Below are 20,856 nucleotides of genomic sequence, written 5' to 3'. Positions count from 1 at the left end.
TGTTTCTTTTGGGAAGAATTGAAATATTAGATAATCCTAGCTGTTCAATTGAAGAGTGAATTAGTTTTCTTCATTATCTTAACAGAGAGCATTGGTCTTCAGAGCACAAAAGGTTTCTTGGGGTGAATGTGCCGCTGTCGTCACAGCAGGAGTAGAGAGAAGGCGAAGACCTGAACGATGTAACCCCCTCAAAGCGTGCGGATGGAAGGGTCAGGGTGAATGTGTTCCATTTGCTGTTTAAGTTGGAAGTCAGCCAGCACCGTTGAGGTACAGCAGCACGCTCAGGCATTGTGCAAGGTTTTACACCCAGTTACAATTGGCCCGATCCTCCCCTACTTGCCGATGGGTTTGTGAGCTGAAATGAACATGCATATGAGGAAATAGGGCAGAACAGTAGTTAACAGCATGGATCTGAAAAATTAGCAGAAGGAATATTCAGTGGCATGGGGGAAAGAGGAGCAGGCAAAGGTATATGTATTAAATGTGGGCTGTAAAATGTTCAGTGTATCAAAATGCTACCTATAGTTGTATACCCAAACCTTGTATAGCATCCCTGCACTATTGCCAAGGGTGGTGGTGAAAACAATACAGCCAGAGGGATGCATACACTTCTGAAGGATCTTTGTTTTGTCACTCATCCCCCTTGTGTTGGGTGACAACATTCAGAAGCAGGCCAAAACCGACCAGTGGGTGGGATGGATCACCAAGGACAGGCAAGAAGACCTCTCCGGTGCTCCATTATACAGGGTGAGATGTTTGGCCTGGCGGAAGCCGGAAGCCATCTTCTTCAAATGGCTTGTTCCGATCCCTTCTCCCTTGTGCTTATATCTCCACAGGCTAGCCAGCTATGCTGGCAGGGGTCAGGTGGGTGTGGGAGGACACATTTCTAACCAGATAGAGGCCAGGGCTCACGCTTGCTTGTAAACCACAAACAGAGATGCATGACCTGTCACTCACTTTTATTATTTCACAAGTCGTATGTCTGAATTAGAGTGAGCTGAAAGGGCATTCTTGGACAAGGCCTATAATTCAAGTAACCCATCAAAACCTCCTCCAGGAATGTCACCCTGTATAGTAAGTAGTTGAGTGCTGGGTTAGGCTCACGAAAATTCAGAATCAAATCACCATTTGTCATGAAACCCACAAAATGACCTTGGATCAATCCCAAGCTACTCAATTGGGTTGTTGAGGATATAAATAGGGGAGGAGCATATAAACTGCCAGGAGCTCCTTGGAGGAACACTTACATATAGATGCAATTCATTCATGTAATTAATTCTTGCACTTGGGCTGCTTTTTACTGACTGGAAGAAGACTGTTATCATTGGGAACTTCCTTTCAATAATCTGACTTCCTTTCAATAATCTCCAAAAGGCACTTCTATTGAAAGTATGGGTACTATATAAATAAATTAATGTGACCAGATTGTCCCACTTTTGGAGGGACATCTGGGGTTACCTGGCAAATTGTACTTATGTTGAAATTTAAATAAATATATATATATATATATATATATATATATATATATATATATATATATATATATATATATATATATATATATATATATATATATATATATATATATATATATATATATATATATATATATATATATATATATATATATATATATATATATATATATATATATATATATATATATATATATATATATATATATATATATATATATATATATATATATATATATATATATATATATATTACAATACTATTTTTGCATTCTATGCATTCTATGAAACTTTCTGTTGCTCCATATAGACCAAATTTTTAATCAAGTACCCCGGTCAATGGTGTCCCACTTTACCAATGTTAAAATCTAGTCACCTTAAAATAAATGAAACTGTGAGGAAGCTAGCTGAAAATGAATAGGGAGTTCTACTGATGTTTTGTTGCTGGTCATTAAAGTTACAGAAACTACTCTGAGGCTCCTGGGAACGGTTCAGATTTTAAGAAACCCCCCAGGACAAACTGATTATCACCAGTCCAGCCATGATGAATCAGCCACCTGGGTTTGAAGCACAAAAGCAAAATCAACCTCACTGGTGCCAGAAATATAAAAGGGCTCCATGAAATTATTTAGCAAAATCCTGGCTCATGCCATCTAATTTAAACCCATTCTTCCTCTTGAACTCAGGCTGTCCACCTCTGGTGGCAAGTGGGCTGCCTCCAGCTTTCTACTCCTGCCCTTTGAATCCAACCAACTCAGTAATTGAAAGCTTTCAGCTCCGTCATCACTTCCAATGCACTATCCCTCGGCCTGCTGGGCTGTCTCCACAACAACATTCCAAGCACGGCAACATCAGCCTCCTTTTCACCGCCCTGCGCAAGGCTTCCCCTCCCTTCACAGCTGACTCATGCCAGAAATTACACTGCCCGGGAGAGGGAAAGGCTGCAAGCAAGAACACTTGCGTCTTCTACCAAAGCTGTTCAGGTGGGATCCAGTGACTCAGGCTTCAAGTCCCCTTGACAGCAGCATCGCCTATGATGACTCTCAAGACTGACACTCCCCCCTCCGCATCACACACACAACACACCATCTCTTGGAAGAAACTAGACAGGAGCTGCTGGAGACATGTTAGAACTTGTTGGTATTCCTACCAGGCTCTGAGAGCACCGTATATTCTGATCAGCCTTGATTTTGCATTATTTACGGCATGGTGTTGAATGCAAGAGGCCAGTTTCCCCTGCCCTGCAAGGGTCAGATGTGGAGGACAGCAAACCTACTTCAAAGACAGGAATAGGATGTTGATCTTTCTCTGCATGACAAGCAGCTGTATAAATCTTTGATCTAAATGATGGATTTCTAGCAGGTGCATATCAGCACTTCATCACAAGTAATAAAAGGGGGAATGGAATTGACTCTCTTCTCTACACGCCCTTAACTAAAAAGATTAGCACCTTTTAAAATTCTGGGGTTTAACAAGTTCTGTCCATGTCCCTGAGCCAAAAGGTTCTTTGCTCTGCAGCATGACGGCAGGGCCCCTTGCAGACAGGGTGGCAGTGGCTCCCTAAACCCACCCTGTAGTCTGGGCCAACGGGAGAGGGAAAGACGCGTGTTGCAATAGTACTTGTGGGACATTCTTACTACACCCAGAGTAGGAGGAGAGTGACGGGGGCAGATTTCTAGTCAGGGAATGCCTTGCCTAGTCTCAGTTCACTGCGAGATAGCAGTCTAGCTTGTACAATATCAAGAGCAAGCCATCATTCTGGCCCATGAACAAGAAAGGGAAGCAGTCCCTGTGTGCTGCGGAAGAGGGGAAGAAAAATGGCTGTTGCATTTGGCCACACCCGTACAAACCTACTCTCCCTCTACATACAAAATCTAAAATGAGATTACCATTAAAAATCAGTATGAAATATCAGTTGTTTGGGTTGTGACTTCACGATTGCAATGAGTGAAAATAATGCCTGGTCCCAAAAGATGTTTTGCGAGCAGGGTCCTTGTGGGGTACAAGGGCATCAGAGGCACAGGGCTCCAAATTCTCATTTTAAATGATGGCTGCTTTGCAGGGAGACGCTCCGCACTGGCTTTGAGCCTGCCCTTCTGCCTCCAGGGCATGACAGCCAGCCCTTGGCATAAGCGTCAAGGTGTGCCTGCCCCTGTGCTATGCAGAAGTCAATATCCCTGAACCTCTCCTTTTATGCTTCCAGACAGGGTCCAGCCCTTCCAATAGGGAATATTTTTTACATATAGTACTACTTTTGTTCTGAATTGACTTGGGGCATTCAGACTACCTTTTATAGTTATCATCCTGCCATGTCCTGCGATATACTTTCAAAGGAAAGGATATTTAAAACTAGCTCTTTAGATCTTCAGCAATGGCTTATAATGCCTTATAAACAGACAGCAATTCTGATGAACTGACATTCTTCAGTTAGGTTACTGTTTCATACACACCTTGCTCTGACGTCACATTTAGAGTGCAAATAGGCTGCAAAGTTTTCAGTCTCAAAATCAAATTCTTCATCTCGCCAGGATATACCTGAAAGCAGGGCCTTTATAATGCCTAGGACCCCTGTGGTCCACACTGAACTCTGAAAAAGGCCAATGATTTCTGAAAGCTACCCACCTGCCACCATGCCTGTGTTGTACTTACTTTTCCATTAAAAAAGTGCAAGTAATTAAGTAAACAGTGTTGGATGGTGGAAACCTCATGCTGCTTTAAGGAACTGAAAGACCAAACATAACAATCTTTGGCACTTGTATGGTTTCCAGACCAAGTTGGAAGGGGACTCTAATGAATAACAGCCCTGCTTTCGGCCCTTGGGCATAAGACCCACTGAATTGGGGGGGGGGGGGACATGAGCATATATGGACATATCTCCCAATAAATGTCTGACAAATTTATTGGATTTCTAAACTGCTACTCCCGGCCAGACCAGGAAAAATTAAATAACTCCCACCCACTTGGGAAACCCTTCCAGGGCCATCAAGATACCCCAGGGTTTCACAAAACCCTGCTTTAAGGAAATGCAGCTGGTTGATAAAGGATATTGAGTTCAGTGGAACTTGCTTCTACTGAACAGATATACACCTAGGCTGTTAGAAATGAAGCTGTCACCCTATCTAATATGATGCAGGAATCCACAGCAGTATTTTCTGGTTTACTCATCCAGTATGGCTGTGCCATTTCCACAATTATGTCCTTATATGCTCTTCATGGGCTTTGCCTTTAGAAAGCCTTTTCTCCTACACCAACATCTCATAGCCACTCTACAGAAGATGGAATAATCTTGGGGAGGGGATATTTTTTTAAACCCTTGATGCCCTCTTACAAACCACAGAGACAAGAGACTATTATATATCATGCTTTTAATACAAACTTAAAAAAATCTGGAACAATAGAAACTGTACAGATTTGATCAACCTTTGTTGTTTTTAACTAAATCTCTAGACACGCCAATGTCTTGTTCCAAAATATTGCACAACTTTCTGAATACAAAACTCTGATTGTATTCCTCCTTCGCTAGAGAAAAGGAAAAAGAAAAAGAAAATACCCCTCTGGATCCCTACTCAATGGCCCCCTGGCTGTTAAAAAAAAGAAAAGAAAAAAACCCAAACAAGAGAAACAGCATGGAACTCTGCATTAAAAAACACACATAATTCTGTCTTCTTTGAGCCCATCCATTCTCTAAGATCACATGTTGTTGATTCACTCTTCAAAAAGGGTCAGGAAGGAGGGAGGCGAGGGGAGAAAGGAGCTTTCACTGCTTCTTTTTTAAAATTTTCCTGAAAAAATATTTTTTTCTCTCCTCTAAGAAAAAATCTTGAAAAGAAAAAATTTCAATTTTTTTACGTTAGAAATATACATATATTATATATACCTCTTGCATTTTACAAATGTAGCAAATTATTCAATATAAACGGACAACAAAAAAAATTAACACAAACGCATAAAAATAAAAGTTAAAAAAAATCTTTTTTTTCTTCCTAAGAAACCAGGTAAATTAGTGCAGGTTTTAAAAATAAAATTGAAGCTGAACGTCTAACTCTTGAGACAAGAAGACCGAAAAAGAGGCCGTGAGTTTCATTGCCGCCAGCACTGGAAATGCTTCTGAAGCACATCGGGATTTCCTTTAGGAGACAGATGTTGGTCCCTCCCCGTTCCTTCCTTGTATATGCAGACTTCTTTTCCAAAAGCAGATAGCGGGATGAAGCAGCATCGATCATCATACATTGCGGGTGCTAGTGAGGTTCCCCCTCTCCCTCCAATGCATTAAAGCCTCAGAAGGGTACAGGATCCCACCCAGGCAGTGGCTCATTGCAGATGTCTACTGCAGGAGAAGTTACCAAAGGAGATTATACTGGGAGGACAGGAAGCCAGCAGCTCTCCTACTGAGGGAGGTTGGGTTTAAGTCCAGTGTAATAGCTTGGCAGTCTACAGTACATTCCAGAGGGAGAAGTGGGTGGCAGTGGCAATGTTAGGGAGAAAGGCAGACGACGTTGCATTTGCTGAACAGGTCTCAAGCATCTCACTCAAGGTTCGGACCTTTAGCCTCTGGAAACTTCTCCATCACACTACTGCCTGACGGTGTATTCCCTCCTCTGCATCCTCTCAGCGGGTAACAGAAAAGCAGATGACCATTAGTGTTGTCTTCCTCAGCCCAGCAGAAGACGGGTGAGGAGCAAAAAGGGGTACACAGGAACAAAGGGAATCAGTTTGGGCACCTTGAAAACATCTGCTGCGCAAGCCCCCAGTCTTTATTCTTTTCTATTCATATCAACGTGGCTTTTGACAGCAGACATTCTCAGTGAATCATGCCCATCATCTTTAGTGCTTCAAGGCTAGAGCATCCTTCAGGGGAGGGGAGATGCTTATGGTAGTTAAGGCTCAGAATTCTGTAGGGCATCTTCAGTATAGCTTTTGGGGAGATTGGGAAGTCATTCTCCTCCCAAATAACTGAAAATCCTTTAGAAGAACAAATTGTAGCTTATGTATTCAAAATGACTTTGTCAAAGAAACTGCTAAAACAAGATTTGTGTACTCAAAGCATGCTGTGGAAAAGAGCCCCCCTCCCCCCAAAAATGGTGGGATGGGAGGCTAATATTGAAGCCTGGAGTATACATGCCACCTCCTCCCTATCCTCTATCCACCTTCATTACCCTCATGGTGACTCAGTTGAAGATCTCTCAGCCCTTAAAGCCACTGCTAGGGTCTGGGGGTGGGGCAGGTACTAATAATCTCACAAGGCTTAGATGGGGAAATGTTAACTGCCAAAGGCAGATTTTGTCATTATCTACAAAAAATTCACTCTTAAAGGCCACAACTTTCCCTGTCTTCCAGGCTGCCCTTTCCAGTAGGAAAGGGGAGATGCAGGGAATAGCATTAGGATTCCTAGCTCACCAGCAACAGTAAGGAGAAGGACAGACAAGACACTCTACATTCATATCACAGGGAACCAATCCTTTCTCCTCACAACACCTGAAGTCACTTGGAAATTCTACAGCAAGCCCACTCCATCTCCAGGACAGAGTCTTCAGATGGAACAAGCGCCTGCTTGACCTGATATGTAGGGAGCTCTTCCATAAGGGAATGCCTGCTTCCTTTCATGTGAAAAAAATCATAAGGTTTTTGGTCGAAAGTCTTAAGAGACATGAAATTTGAAGTGTAACCCTTCATGCCGTCCATCCAGAAAGCAGTTTGCAATGTAACTCCCTTACCAAGAAATAATGCTCAAAAGCATTCCACAGCAGGAAAATAACATCTTTCCTGTAAGAACCCATGGCTAAAGGCTCAGCTGTCAACAGAAGAGCTCAAAGCCAGGTGGTTGGTCCAGAGGAACATCAGCAGGTGCTGCTCAGGTACAAGCACCAAAGATCTGTTTGCTTCTACAGCAAACATGGGTCCATTTTCTTTTAAGTCTGATTCTAGAGCCCTCATTTATAACCACAACTGAAGAGTCCAAGCTGCCCAAAGAGTTCAACTCACCCAGGATGCTTATGGAAAAGGATAGTGTTGAAATGGGAAATGCTACACTAAACTGTCCCCAACAAAGCTTTCCTTCAGCACTTTCCTGGGGCTTGAGGGACCTTTAAGAAAAGTGTCTCTCCTATAGGCCCTCCCAACAGCACAAGTTTAAAGAAAAAGACTGTTACTCTCTTGCAATAGGAATACAAATGAGGGCTATGAGAAATGAATATATGACCCAAATCTTCCTCTAAGTAGTACTTGAGAGTTCACAGATCCAGAAACAAACTAAATCCACATTAAAATGGGAGGGGGGGTTCAACATATATGGACCTAAGAGACATGACAGTGCCCCTGACAAGACCATTCATATAGTAAGCACATTTGAGAACCAGTTCCAAGGAGCAGCACAGGAGATGCTGGTTTACACAACTGCTGGGCTGAGAAGGACAGATTCCCTTGTTAACTGTAAGAGAATGGGTAGGAAAGAACACAGAAACCAGTTTTCTAAAAAATCATCAGTGCTTCAGCAGCGCTCCCTGGCATGACGCAACGAATCAGGGGTTGTCTCTTTCCAAGAAGCTATATTTATAAGATTTCAAATATTTCTAATTATTTTTCTCTCTCTTTTTTTTTTGGAAGTTATTTTTCCCAGAATACTCTCATGGTGGTCAGTTGGCCAAAACCACTGGCTGGAACGACTGGCTGGGATACTGCATGGCATTCAGATTGTAGCTGAGTCCTTCCACGAAGGGTGTCTTCTCCAGAAAGAGGCTGTTGGTGCTGCCACCAAAAACCTGAGCCATATCAAAGCTGCTGCCACCACCACTGGCACCAAACTGGGATGCAGAGGAGATGCTACCAGCCTGGTTCTCAGCAGCTACACCATCAAAGAAGAGGCTGCCAGCTCCCGGGGATCCACCGTTGTAAACAAACTCCTTGGCATTGGGGGAGAGCTGAGATTGAGGAGCTGGGCTGCCCCCAATGAAGTTCAGAGAATGCATAGAGAGGGAAAGGCCTTTGTGCTTCAGCAGGCCATTGGTGGGTGACCGGGCCAAACGCTGCTGCTGCTGCGGCTGCGGCTGCTGCTGCTGCGGGACCCCTGCCCCATTTGTGCTAGCTCCAGCTCCTCCGCCTTTCTTCATCTTAGTTGACCCAAACTTTGTGGCAGCAAAAGTGGCAGTGGTGAAGGTGATGGGCTGGGCAGAGCGAGGGATGAAAGTAGGGCTAGGAGACTGGCCAAAAGATGGGGATGGAGAATTGGACAAGGAGTTGTCCTGGCTTCCAATGGGGACGAACACCTGAGCATCGGGATTGAAGCTGCTCTTGATCTCCTTGTCCAACTCTGCTGCACTGCAGCCCTCGCTGTCATCCAGATATAAGACCTTGACTGACCCCTTCTCCCCAATTTGGTAGGAGACTTCAAACGGGTCAATCCAGACGCTCAGTTCTTCAGGGACATTGGCCCGCACATCCTCTACAGCCAGTCCACTCCTCTTGGCAGCCAATTCCACTACGGGGTCTACTGTCTCTCCAATGTGAACACAGCGATAGCCTGAACCCTTCAGAGGTTTCTCTGGGTACCAGTGGCCTTCATATTTTTTCTTCAGTAGCCGCTCTAGCTCTTCACCAAACAGGTCGGCCCGCCTCCGTGGAAGCTTGTTGTACAGGTAGGAGATGATGAAGTTCAGAGCAACTTTGATCTCCAGATGCATACTCCCTTCACAGCAAGCAAGTTAGGGCAGTATATTAAAAGAGACAAAGAACACAAACATAGACGGGTTTTGGCTCCAAACAACCCTGAAAAGAGAAGGTGGAGAAAAAAAGAGAAGGGAAAAGAGGAGTAAATATGCATCTTTTGTTGCAGCACAACAGCTGTATTTGAAAAAGGTTCAAACATTAACATCTAAAGATTAGACATAATGTTCTTTATATTAAATAAAGAACTGTTAAAGCATTCAAGTCAAGCTGTGAGATGGGTTTACAAGCCAGTACTCCCACTGCAATCAGTACCACCAGGATGCTTTGATCTACTGTTTTTGTTTCAAGACTCATCAGATGAGAAGGTTCTGTTCACACTTCACAATGTGCCAGATAGTTAACTAGGAGGATTTAATGCCACATCTGGCAAAATGTTAAAAACTGAGGAAGGGGGGGGGCAACAAATCATGCTGATCAAAATCAAAAGCATCCCACTTTCCTATCTTGAGGAAAATATATAGTTAACATTTAAATTATTGCTTAGCAGTCTCTCCAGGGAACTGCATGAGGCAGCGCACAACAGATTAACAATAAAAGGCAATCAGCCATTTAAAATAACCAGACAACAGCACTGAATCATAACAAAGCAACCTAAAACCAACATAAAGATGGAACAACAGCCAATGCAACACATCACATGAACACTAAAAGCATTTTGTCTGCTTTTGATTGGTAAGAATGTTCACATTTTATATCAATGTTCATTACTTGGCTCTTGGGTAACAATCTTATATTTTCTCCATTATATTATTATTATTATTATTATTATTATTATTATTATTATTATTATTATTTAATTTTTAGACCGCCCTTCTCCCAATAGGTCTCATATCAAAGAAACTTTCACTTTTAACTTTCTTATCACAAAGCAAGTCACTGAAGCTGTGTCTATCTGTGCAAATGACATAAATAGCACCCAGTGCATGTGTCTGACACAGTCCTTCAACTCATGGCATGTCACCACAGCGACAGTGCTAAAGTACCCACCCAGGTACAACCTACAGGCCACCCTTTAACTGATGGCCAGTAGTCTTAATGAGCTGAAGTCTCATTCCAACCATCAGAGCACACAGATCTCAATCAAGAGATCTATTAAGTGTTGTAAGTGGTGAGTCACTCCCCCAGTATGGACACTCAAGTAGGTAGCAAAGGTATGGGGAACAGCTGTTTGTTCTTATGATAGTGTCAGAAAAACAAGAAGGGTGATGAATTGACTGCCTTCAAAGTCAAATTCATAATCATCAAGAAGGGTTTGTTCATGAAAAGCTCAGGCACTCCATAAAGCTCCCAAGAAGTTTCATGGGGTCTGAAAGTAAACTCAAGCCTCTCCCCTGCTAAGGCTTTAAATTGCAAAATCATCTGCTAACTCACCATATGACTCCTCCATGCATGTCCCATGCACAGCCTACCAAATAATCCTGTTAAATGTCCCAAAGGGGGGGGGGGGGAAGACCTCTGAACATATTAAAAGTAAAAAGTGTACATGTTGGCTTGTCTGTTCAGCAGAGATGCTGCACATCCAGTGTTTAAGTGGTAGCTTAGTCAGACTGCAGACCTGCCCTCTACTTCCTTTGAATCCTCTCAAGCTGATGATATCCAGAGATGCTTGCTAAACAGGGCTAACCATAAGTTTGGGGTTCAGTTCCACCAACATCTTCTGATGTGGGTACTTGAAGCTAAAAAGGAAGCAAGTTTCTCTCCCTAAGGAACTCAAGGCCTGCATCAGCATTAATTAATTACAGCATGAAAAAGCAAAGAAGCTGGTAGGTTACTTTCAGCCCTAAATATTTGTGTCAATTTATCTGATTCCAGTACCCAAGGATGTACTGGCACATCAGTTCCTAGAATTAGGCTAAAGTGTACAGAAGGAAATTAATATTACTTTTCGATAGAACTGAAACTTACTCTCCCAAAAATATCCCCCAAAAATTTTCACTAAAATTTAGCTATATATCCATATGATTTGGGGGCACATCTACAGGTTCTATGCCATCTATGTGGTCAAGAATTACTATGCTGAGCATGTCCTCTAAATTCACAATACTAGCCATAAGATAATGGAGTGGCTGCTGACTTCAAATGCCCAGACTTCAGAGTTTGTATTTCAGGAGTTACCAGACTGTGAAATTTTATTACAGCTATTTGATTTTTGCCTGTGAAAATAAAAATGGAAATTGCCACAGGAGAAATCTGAGTGCTGCAAATTTCAGAAAAGGTCAAGTACAAACAGACCACATTTAGGCAAATATGTAGGTAAGATAAAATGAAAATGTCCAGTGGGTTTTTGGCTACAGGACCACTTCTAGGTGCACACAGTGCAACTGAGAACTGTGAGAAGATCAGCCCCATTCCTCCAGGTTCACAGCCTAACTTATTTTCGAGCGATTGTGTAAACCTCCTTGAATATTTATTTTTCAGCAAAAATACAGAGTATAAATCATGTTCTAATAATAATTATAGCAAATTGAAAAAAATCTGTTGTGCTGAGAGCCCACTTCTGGGAGGAGAGCAGATGACAGGGACAAAATCTTTCATTTCTAGTCACCAGATTTCCATGAGGATATAATGATTGAGGAATGAGATACCATCATTCAGGCAGCATAAATCCAGCAACTCTTCAAAGGAAGACAAACGGAAGTAGACAAATATAATCTTTCTCTTGAAATAAACACAATAATTATGCATCCATCAATTCTCCTGGCAAACCTACATCATAATCCTCTGCAGACTTAGAAGCAAATTCCAATGAGTTAAATGGGACTTACTTACAGGAAAATGGTTCTAGAATTCTAGCTTTAGGACTGAAAAAGACAGTTTTCTGATTTAGACAAGATTTTCCAATTAAAGCTATACTGTGATATTCAAGAATGGCAGCTCCCAACTGCCACCCATCAGTTGCTGGGATGGGGACGACGACCACACACCTGTTACTCAGAACATTATACTTAAAAAAGCAAGCATTTAAACTTCAAAAAATATTTCAAATTTATCATTAAATTAAATTAAAATACTGCCTAGCCCAGAGACGGCTGTTTTGTGTTTATTTGCTCTACTTTAAATCATCAACACACACACACAAACCAAACATCAAATGATATGTGTATTTCTGACAAACTTCAAACAAGGAAAGGGATTTATACAAAATCAAGAACCACTGTTTGCTTGTCAGCAAAATAAACTCTATATGCACCAGAGTCCCTTGTTCCCTGGAATGTTAACATGGCAACCTACACAAGGGATGTCTGCAGGTGGCAAAGCATAAAACAGAACTGAATCCCTTGTATTCCCTGCAGAATGGCATTTAAAAAGTCTATGGTAAAATACTTCAGGACACCCTATGACCTGAAAGTGTCAGAGGTAAGTGGCAATGTATTTTGCACGTGACAATTACAACCACAACATACAAAGTGAAATAATAAGCTCCAAGGTATTGGCCTATGATTTGGCACAGAACAATCCCCATTAAGTGTAATGCATCTAAGAAATATAGCAGTGTCCAGCTGTTTTTCAATGTGTCACGTATGTACAGCAATCCATTCATAGTGAGTAAGTACCTTTGTAACATGGAAAGAGGTATGATTAAATCATGACCTTGGCCGCTAATGCTTCCATACTTTTAAGCTCAGGAAGAGCTCCTGGAAGAAAGAGCTGATACTGCCAGCCTGAGCCCTCCAACTACTCTGAAGAAGTCTGAATCTCAAGGTTGAATTGCAGGCCCCACCCAAATGAGAAACGCCAGCCCCTTGCCACTAACCGCCTCCCACTCCAGGGGCCAAGCCGAGCACCGGAGGGCAGAGAGGCCGCGGAGCCTGAGCGGAGGAGAGGGGCGAGGCCGAGGAGGCCGCGATTGCACAATCCCCGTTCCTGCCCAAAGCATTGGTGTCTGTGGGCGTTATTTGCCGAGCTGCCTCCCTCGCCAGCCTCCTGACGCAGGCCAAGTCGGCCCTATGTCCTTGGAGGCGGCCGCTCTCCCCACTGCCTCGGGTGGCTTCCCTCCCTGCCCTTCAGAGGCCATTCAGGCCGGACAAACCAAGCCGTGCGACGGACCCTACCGAGGACATCCCGTCAGTTTTGCTTCAGCCAGGGTGTCGCGGGCACTGTCGCGGGAGGCGAGGCCAGCTTCGCTTCCACCAGGCCGCGCCCGGGCGGGTGACCTACTTTGCCTTTTAACTACCCTTCTCCCGATGCTTTGCACCAAAGCTGGCCCAGGCAGCCGAGCGCCTGCTCGGTGGACAGAATTTTCCAACGCGCATGCGCTCTCTGCGCTCCATTGCTCAACTCCAGGGGCAACCCTCCCCTCCCCTCCCCTCCCCTCCCCTCATGCCATCTTGTGCATTGTTCGTTTAGCCCTAAGCCCGTTTCTCGCCCAACTCCTTGACTCGTGCACGCGGGGCGGGGGGTGCTTTCTGCGGGGAACCGGCGCCCCCGCCCCTCTCTTAGGCCCACCGGGGAAGAAGCCGCCGCTGGCCGGGAGGCGACTGCTCGAGAGTAAGCCGCGGCCAGCGAGTGCGCAGCAGCCTCCCCTGACAGCCAGGCAGCGAGCCCGGCCCACCCGGCCCGGCCGCCTTCCCCCCCTTGCGCAATGGGGCAGGCTAGGGGAAGGGGCCGGCGGCGGGCGGCGCAGTCCCCCGTGAAGGTGACTCGGCCCTGACCTTCCCCTTCGCCCAGGCGGCCCTCAGAAGCGGGTCCCGCTCGGCCTGGGCCCCGCCAGGTTTCCGCGGAAGCCCCCGCCCTCCACTCGAAGGCCGCGCCAGGCCGAGCGAGGGCCCGGGCCGCCCCCTCCCCGTCTCTCCGCCGAGCGAGCCTCGCTGGGCCACCACAAGTCGGTGCAGGGGCCAAGCGACAGACAGAAGGCCCGCCCGCCCGCCCGCCCGCCCAAAGCGCCTTCGGCTAGAGCCGAGTTGCCGCTGGCCTGGCCTGGCTCTTCTCGCTCTTCACAGCCCTTCCAGAAAGTCCGCCCCACGGAGGCTTCGGAGGGGGGGGGGAGAGGGGAGGCGCTCTCTCGCCTCAATTTGGGGCTGGGGGGGCGAGGTTAGCGTTTGTGACACGGGAGACCCTAAAGAGGCCCTCAGCTGCCCGTCGGAGGGGCGCGCGAGGGGCGGGGGGGGGCAGAAAGTTCCAGCAGAAAATGCCAAGGGACCTCCTCTTCTGACCAAGCCGGGCCCGGCTGACCCTCCATGGCACCGACCAGAAGCCGCCCCCAAGATCCGTCCCCTTCCCCGAGCACACACGGCAACTCTCCCTCGGCGCACCCAACCGCCTATTTCACAGCCACAGCTTTTGAAGGGGCACCCAAGGGATCCCGTCCCCTACCCGCCCAGGCCGGCCGAGGAAGAGAAGACTGCCGCCTGCGACAGAAGGCCGGGGGACGCCGCTTGGCGGCTGCTTCTCGGGGTATTTTACGGAGTCCACTCACGGCTCCAGCAAAACGAGCAAAAACAAAATGGTGAACTGGAGACATCCCCCCCCCCCCCATCGTTTCAAACCCCGGGCACGCAAACTCTCCCCGCTCTCTTAGGAAAGGAGGGGGGGTTCACTGAGCCAGCGTGCGGGGAAAGGCCATTTAAAGGGGGGATCGAGGCCCCGCTGTCAGAGGCGACCCCCCCGCCCCCGCCCCCGGGAGGGAGAACTCCACCAGGATTCGGGCTCTGAAGCAGAGCGGCAAGACGGGCGGCTTCAGAAAATCGCATTAAGAGGCAGCGATTAAGCCCTTCTAACCAAAAGGCGGCTGGGGAAAGCACAGCCTGAGCCCGGGCGGGCAGGGGGAAACCTCCCTCGACCCTGGCCGGGATATTTGTTAAAACCCCGAAATCTCAACGGAGTGACATCCCCTTTGGCCCGTCCCCCGTCCCCCCCATTCGAGCGCTCAGCCTTCACTTACTTCTTCCTTTCAGCGCCGGGCGAGATGTCTTGGTGGCTTCTGCTGCTGCTTCTTTCCAGGGTGTTTCTCGGGGTCTTTTTTACAAAGTGCTGATGTGGTGGTGGACGTTCGATTTTTTTATTATTTTAATCAAATGGATGCTGCTTAGATAACTTCTCCCCCTTCTATAGGCCCAATCAGAAGTGGGGTGGGGGGATGTTTACTGGGGCGCCCCCTGCTTCCTTCTTCCTCTCCCTCCGCGGGGAACCTGAAGCCACCCTCTCCCTGGCCCAAAGTGAGCAAAGTAAATGAAAAGTTTCACCCTTAGCAACCCTGCGCAAGGATATTTCTTTCCACACCCAGGGTGACGCGTCCCGCAAAGGACAAGGAAGGGGGAAAGAGGAGGAGAGGGCGGGCGGGCCGGAACTACTTTCCCAAACGCCGGCTCAAATTAACCCGTGCTGTGCCGGGAGCTTCGAGTTATTAGAAAGAGAGGCTTAGAAGAGCCACCGGATAGGAATGCGCGTTTTCTGCTGCGTATTTTAAAGTGCGTTTTAATTGATTTCCGTTCTTTGTGCTGGGGCCTGTAGTTGTACGCCATGAATATCTGCTGCTGGCTAACAAAGGTGCTTCAGATAACTCTTTAGATCAAAAGCAAAAACGCGGATTAGACTTCCCCTGCCTTCTTTAAATTGAATACAAATAGGATGGAGCAGTACAAAATGTCATGCTTCATGCACTTTCCCCTCTCACTTGGTTTAATTTGCAAAAACTACCATCTCTTGGTTCTGCAGTCACTATTTGTGATCATACAACTGGAGTGGCTAAAGGCTAGTTAAACATGTGAAACCTTCTGCTATTTGGTATCCCATCATTAATTTACCAATCTTTTACCTAACCATCTATTTAATGTGAATAATAACTCTGCATTAGTGCATGTCAGTAGGGAAGTAAGAAACTATGCTGTCTGAATTATTCTCCTATATCTTGTAATCTATTTTGAGTCTCATTGAGAGGGGCTGTCAATGAAGTACACAGATTCTCTTAATAGATGGTACAAACCAGTGTCCTGGGTAAGAAGCAGGGAGATTACATGGTACTAAATCCAACTAAGATCAGAGCAGTTTACTCCCAGACAAGCATGCATGGCTATATAACCTTAAAATGATGATAGAATCTCTTATATTCAGAATAAATCCTGCAGACCCCTATTGATAAAGCCTGTATATCGTGTTGCTAAATCCACAAAAGATTGCATTGGAATGAAACTGAAGTGTCTTCACCTCTCCACCTTTCTACTGTAGATGTCTCCCAGCTTCCCATCCCTGAGCAGTTTTGGCACAGAGAATGCATTATTCAGATTTTTAAAGAACAGCATGCCATAGAGAAAACAAAATTATTTATTTCAAGCTGTGGTCCTAAATGTTGGCTTTGGGAATGAAGCGTGCAAAGCTTTTACTCTACGATTTGGGTCACTTTTTCTGACATACTCAAGTCTAGGGACTCGTTCAAAGTTCTTAACGCAGTTCCTCTCTGAATAGGATTTAACCATCATTTTAGTCAAAAGTGTGACCCTTTTTTTAACCTATAAAAACAGTGGCTAGGGGAACTGACCCATATAGCTTAATGAAACTATGAAAGTGTTTATGTGAGCAGATTGGGTGAATGAGGATTAGGGTTAGAATACTGTTGTTTTGTCTCATCTGTTCAATTAGATTCCGGTATCTGTTCATTTATGTACCTCTCAGAAGAGAAGATTATAATGGAAGAAATGTTATTAACTTCCAGTGTATCACCAGACTCCTGTTTCATTTTAGCAAACTCCTGTTTGTTACAGGCTAACACAGCTATCTGTCTGGAATTGTCTTCAGCTTCAATACATTCCATTTTGATGGATGTGTATAGACACAAAAAGTAACTGTTTAGGTATGTTCCTTTTTGTAAGCAGAAATAAGCACTGTGCAGCCTACCTTCACCCCTTTTCATATAGTTTGTCAATATAAAAGATGGAAGGGGGCATTAAACTCCATGTAGATGGCACCACAAACCACAGTTAAACTGTAAGAACAACTATATTAGAAGGGAATGAGGCACCTGTTTTAATCACCTTCTCCTGGGAGGGTCTTAGTAATGTACTCACATAACTTTAGTGACTAGGCCAGGGTATATGCTCCCAAAAATGGTTTGTTAGATTATCCTGCCTCATTATGGGGCTTTCAAACATCCTGCGTGTATGTGTGTGTGTGTGACTATTCCTAACTGGACCCATTCATAGTTGTAATCCCGCTAAAATTGGCCCGTCAAGGCAGGAGAATGGTTTAGAGCCAACACCAAAGGATATGCTTTAAAAATGGCTGCGAACAGCTGTTAATTTGAAAAAAAAAAACCGAGAGGTTGCTAGGAAACCAGGGTCTGCGATTTGGATTCCTGTGGCACTTTAAAGATTATCTCATTTATGATGGCATAACCTTTGTTTTAAAACGGCTCCTTTAAGAAGCCTGGAGTAGACTGTGACTTGGAGATCCTTATTCTAACACTTAATCGGGAGAGGGGACAACTCAGTGGCAAGAAACGGACGGGGAGCCGCGCACAGAATCTTTGCGATGGCCCTTTGCCTCTCTAGGGCTTGACTCGTCCCTGTAGTTGAAATCCTGCGGGGCCTCTCCCCCGTTTAAGTACGTTCCATAATTCTAGTTTAGACTTTAACCAGTGGTTTAATATCAGAACATTTGGATCTAAATTCGGAGTTGTTTTTACCCCGTTGGTTGAGCAACGGGTCTAATTTAGCTTTCCTTTGACGACACAGTTTACACCAAGGGCACTCTTGAGCTGACCATTAGTTTGAGACTTTAGTACGGAATATAAAGATTTTTGTGGCGTTAAGCGCGCGCCCTCACATCTTCTGGCTCGTTTTCCTATGCGAACAGCCGGCTCAATAGAAACGCAAACATTTTCCTGTTTATTTTCATATCTCAAATGCTAGAAGGTATGCAAATCAGCTCGCATCCCCTAAACAAAACCCCACAAGGCACGGATGTCAGATGGCATTTTAACTATTCATTGGTCACATTTCCCTCCTCTGAATTGCGGGTAGCACTCCGCATAATTTAGGAACTACTTTTTCAGCCGTGCGCCTGTGCAACGCTTTCATCGACGTAACTTCAGACGCAAGGACTGAGATAGGCAGCACAACCTGCAAGGTGTAGAAACGCAGACAAGTCTAAAAATAACACCACTAGGCTAGCAACAGTCATTTCATTGGATGAAGGTGTCCCAGGGCTCTACAGATTGGGTTATTACATTAACCAATAAGCCGAAAGGGGTGTGTAAGAGGCTGGCCGAGAACTTGTACAATTATAATAAGGTTGATGGGAAATGTAGTTTTTATTACAAGGATCTTTAGGCCTAAGGGTGACAAATTAGTATTTCAGAAATGTGGGTCAAAAGTTTGGAACTGCAGTATTCGAAAAAGGGGGCATGTGTTCATGAGGACAGCTGTTCCATTTAAAATTTTTCCTCCTAAGGGGTGGCAAGGGATGGATACATACATTTAGTGCATCGGCTCCTTACAATTCATTTTTTTTTTACCTGGTGGTAGGGCACACAGGATGAAAACTGGAATAGGCTGCTTTAGGTGAACAGCTTAGAATCGTGCAGCACAAAGGTTTTCTCTGCTCTACTGTATTTTTTATGCTGCTTTGATACCACTGGTTTGCCAGCAGGTCCTGCATCTTTTACATATTACAAGTAAATATATAATATTTGCAGAAACGATAAAAGAACATTTTACTAACTACTGTTAACATCACTGTCCAAACTGTACTTCCTGAACAGCTTTGTTACAATTAGAGTTGCTTGCGGAGCAAGGTGGTACTGGTTCAAACCTAAAACATCCTTTTGTGAAGACAGCTTCCAAACCAGTTCACCCCACTGAAAGCATTGCCATGTACGGATGCATAGTTACTGCATATATTAAGAATACAATTTTACATGTTTTAAATCTGATCTCATTACCCACTGTGCCACAGAACTCCTATTCAATCAAATCGGGCTTGTGAAGTTTCCTGTGTCTGCAGGAGGGCTTGAAAATGAGCAAACCTGATATTCCAGACAGAAGAAGAGCATGAAGGCAACCACAAACTAGCGCAACCTCCATGGAAATATTGCAGATTATGTCTCAGTCCGAAATACATTTGCATGTAAATCCAAGTTACAGTCCAGTTATCCTGCTCTAGAGGAGGAATAATCAGGAGGACTTTTAAAACAAAACGATAGCCCAACCCCAATACACAGAAATTAAAGAAATTTGACTTCTATGGGACTAAATATTGTGACATTTTAATTTAATTGGACTACATACTCAACTACTTATATATTGCAATCTAGAAGCTCCTATATATCTTTTTGTTGAGATCCTGTATATGCCCATATGTGGACATCAGCTTCAGAGACTGCTTGGTGTGCCTGCACATACTAAAGTTGTGGGTCTGAGGTCCTGAGGGTGCAATCCCCAACACAGTTACAACCTTCTAACTCCATTTATTACAGTAGACTCATGTGTGTAGCTGACTGCACAGTGAGTGCACAGTACATTACCTGGAACTTGGATCTCTCTCCCTAGAAGGTTGACCTGACAGAGTTCACATTCTTTTTTGATGCCAGGTGTCAATGTTTTTATTCTTCCAATTGTTTTAACTCCCTACACTTGGTTTTACTATCCATCTACTCCTGTTCTATCATGCCCTGGTGAAGCTTTGTAGATGTTTAATGCTTTTTCTTTTTTGTTAGTCGCATGTTGGGAAGCTCCCTTTATGTATTGGTTTTCTTGTTGCTGAATTGGGTTGGGGTAGCTCTGCTATTCAGGAGTGCTATATTAAAGATTTTAATTGGTGATTATAATTTTAATGTGTGGTAAGTGGCTTCTGTTCTAATGTGTAGAGACAATATAAATATTTTAAATAAAACACTGATACTTAAAATAAGCAGTTTCTAAGTATTTCATTAAAGGAAATGGATCCCTCTACCAGCACACCATTAAGGGATGCCACAGGCGCTTTCTCTTCCATACTATATTTCACCAAATCTCTTTATAATAATCCCAGCCACAAACACTACTGCATATGTATCTCAGTCCAAAATGCATCTATTCAGCTGCAATCCCAGTAGGTACATGACATAGCTGTTTCCAAACTCTAATAGTCAGCAATTGCCTCTATAGGATTCCCAACCTGTTCCCTTCATTGTGTTGTCTGGATTTACATGTGGAGAATTAGGAAGCTAACCCTATTTTCAGGCTTTTCAGGAACACAACTGACAAATCATTTCGTAAAAATGTTAATATTGCCTTCTTTAGATTTACACTAGATAGTCTAGTTTTAGCATCATTAGCACTAGGATTCATTTGTATATTCTAAGCTTTCATTCTACACCTTGCTTCTAAATAGGCTTAAACAATCAGACTAATTTATAGACATTCATGCTTAGATTCTAAAACAATCCAAGTTTACTAAATAACATACTTGTAGAGATGCAGTTATTTTAAACACTGGAATAATTTATTTTAATTATTCTAAGCAAAACACACACATAAAATGGAAGCCAGATCTGAAGTTATTTATGCAGCACCTCTTAACATTTAGTTAAAATCACATCAAAATTGCATTACTGAATAGACCAATATAAATATAAAAACCATCCTTCCATCACACTAATTTGTATGAGACTTTGTAATACCAGGAAAGATCAGTCAGTCTATAATTGGGTATAATTAATGCTCACACATAGCCCAGCATTCTTTAA

General features: G+C 44.2%; 1 protein-coding gene and 1 long non-coding RNA gene across 4 annotated transcripts; one reads left to right on the top strand and one right to left on the bottom strand.

Moving 5' to 3' along the window:
• Window positions 1-4,823: 4,823 nt before the first annotated feature.
• Window positions 4,824-15,380, bottom strand: TOB2 (transducer of ERBB2, 2). Of its 2 annotated transcripts, none has more exons than XM_077339369.1 (2): window positions 15,079-15,380; window positions 4,824-9,236 (listed from the first exon to the last, which is right to left on the bottom strand). In XM_077339369.1, the coding sequence occupies exon 2, from the start codon at window positions 9,149-9,151 to the stop codon at window positions 8,108-8,110; it is 1,044 nt and encodes a 347-aa protein (XP_077195484.1). In that variant the 5' UTR covers window positions 9,152-9,236; window positions 15,079-15,380; the 3' UTR covers window positions 4,824-8,107. The 2 variants fall into 2 exon arrangements, with proteins under 2 accessions (XP_077195484.1, XP_077195485.1); XM_077339370.1 differs by lacking the exon at window positions 15,079-15,380 and adding an exon at window positions 13,250-13,416.
• On the top strand, window positions 13,501-19,971 carry LOC143838288 (uncharacterized). Of its 2 annotated transcripts, none has more exons than XR_013231321.1 (3): window positions 13,501-13,685; window positions 16,895-16,983; window positions 19,086-19,971. It is a non-coding gene; the product is annotated as an uncharacterized LOC143838288 (long non-coding RNA). The 2 variants fall into 2 exon arrangements; XR_013231320.1 differs by lacking the exon at window positions 13,501-13,685 and adding an exon at window positions 14,252-14,591.
• The last annotated feature ends 885 nt before the right edge of the window (window positions 19,972-20,856 follow it).

This window comes from Paroedura picta, chromosome 5, assembly GCF_049243985.1.
Source record: "Paroedura picta isolate Pp20150507F chromosome 5, Ppicta_v3.0, whole genome shotgun sequence".
NCBI lineage: Eukaryota > Metazoa > Chordata > Lepidosauria > Squamata > Gekkonidae > Paroedura > Paroedura picta.
Note: the sequence above shows the minus strand (reverse complement) of the source record. Positions and strands in the feature narration are given on the sequence as shown.

Bases quoted from the DNA above. Each gene is read 5' to 3' on its own strand.
- TOB2 (XM_077339369.1), bottom strand. From the start codon at position 9,151: ATGCATCTGGAGATCAAAGTTGCTCTGAACTTCATCATCTCCTACCTG.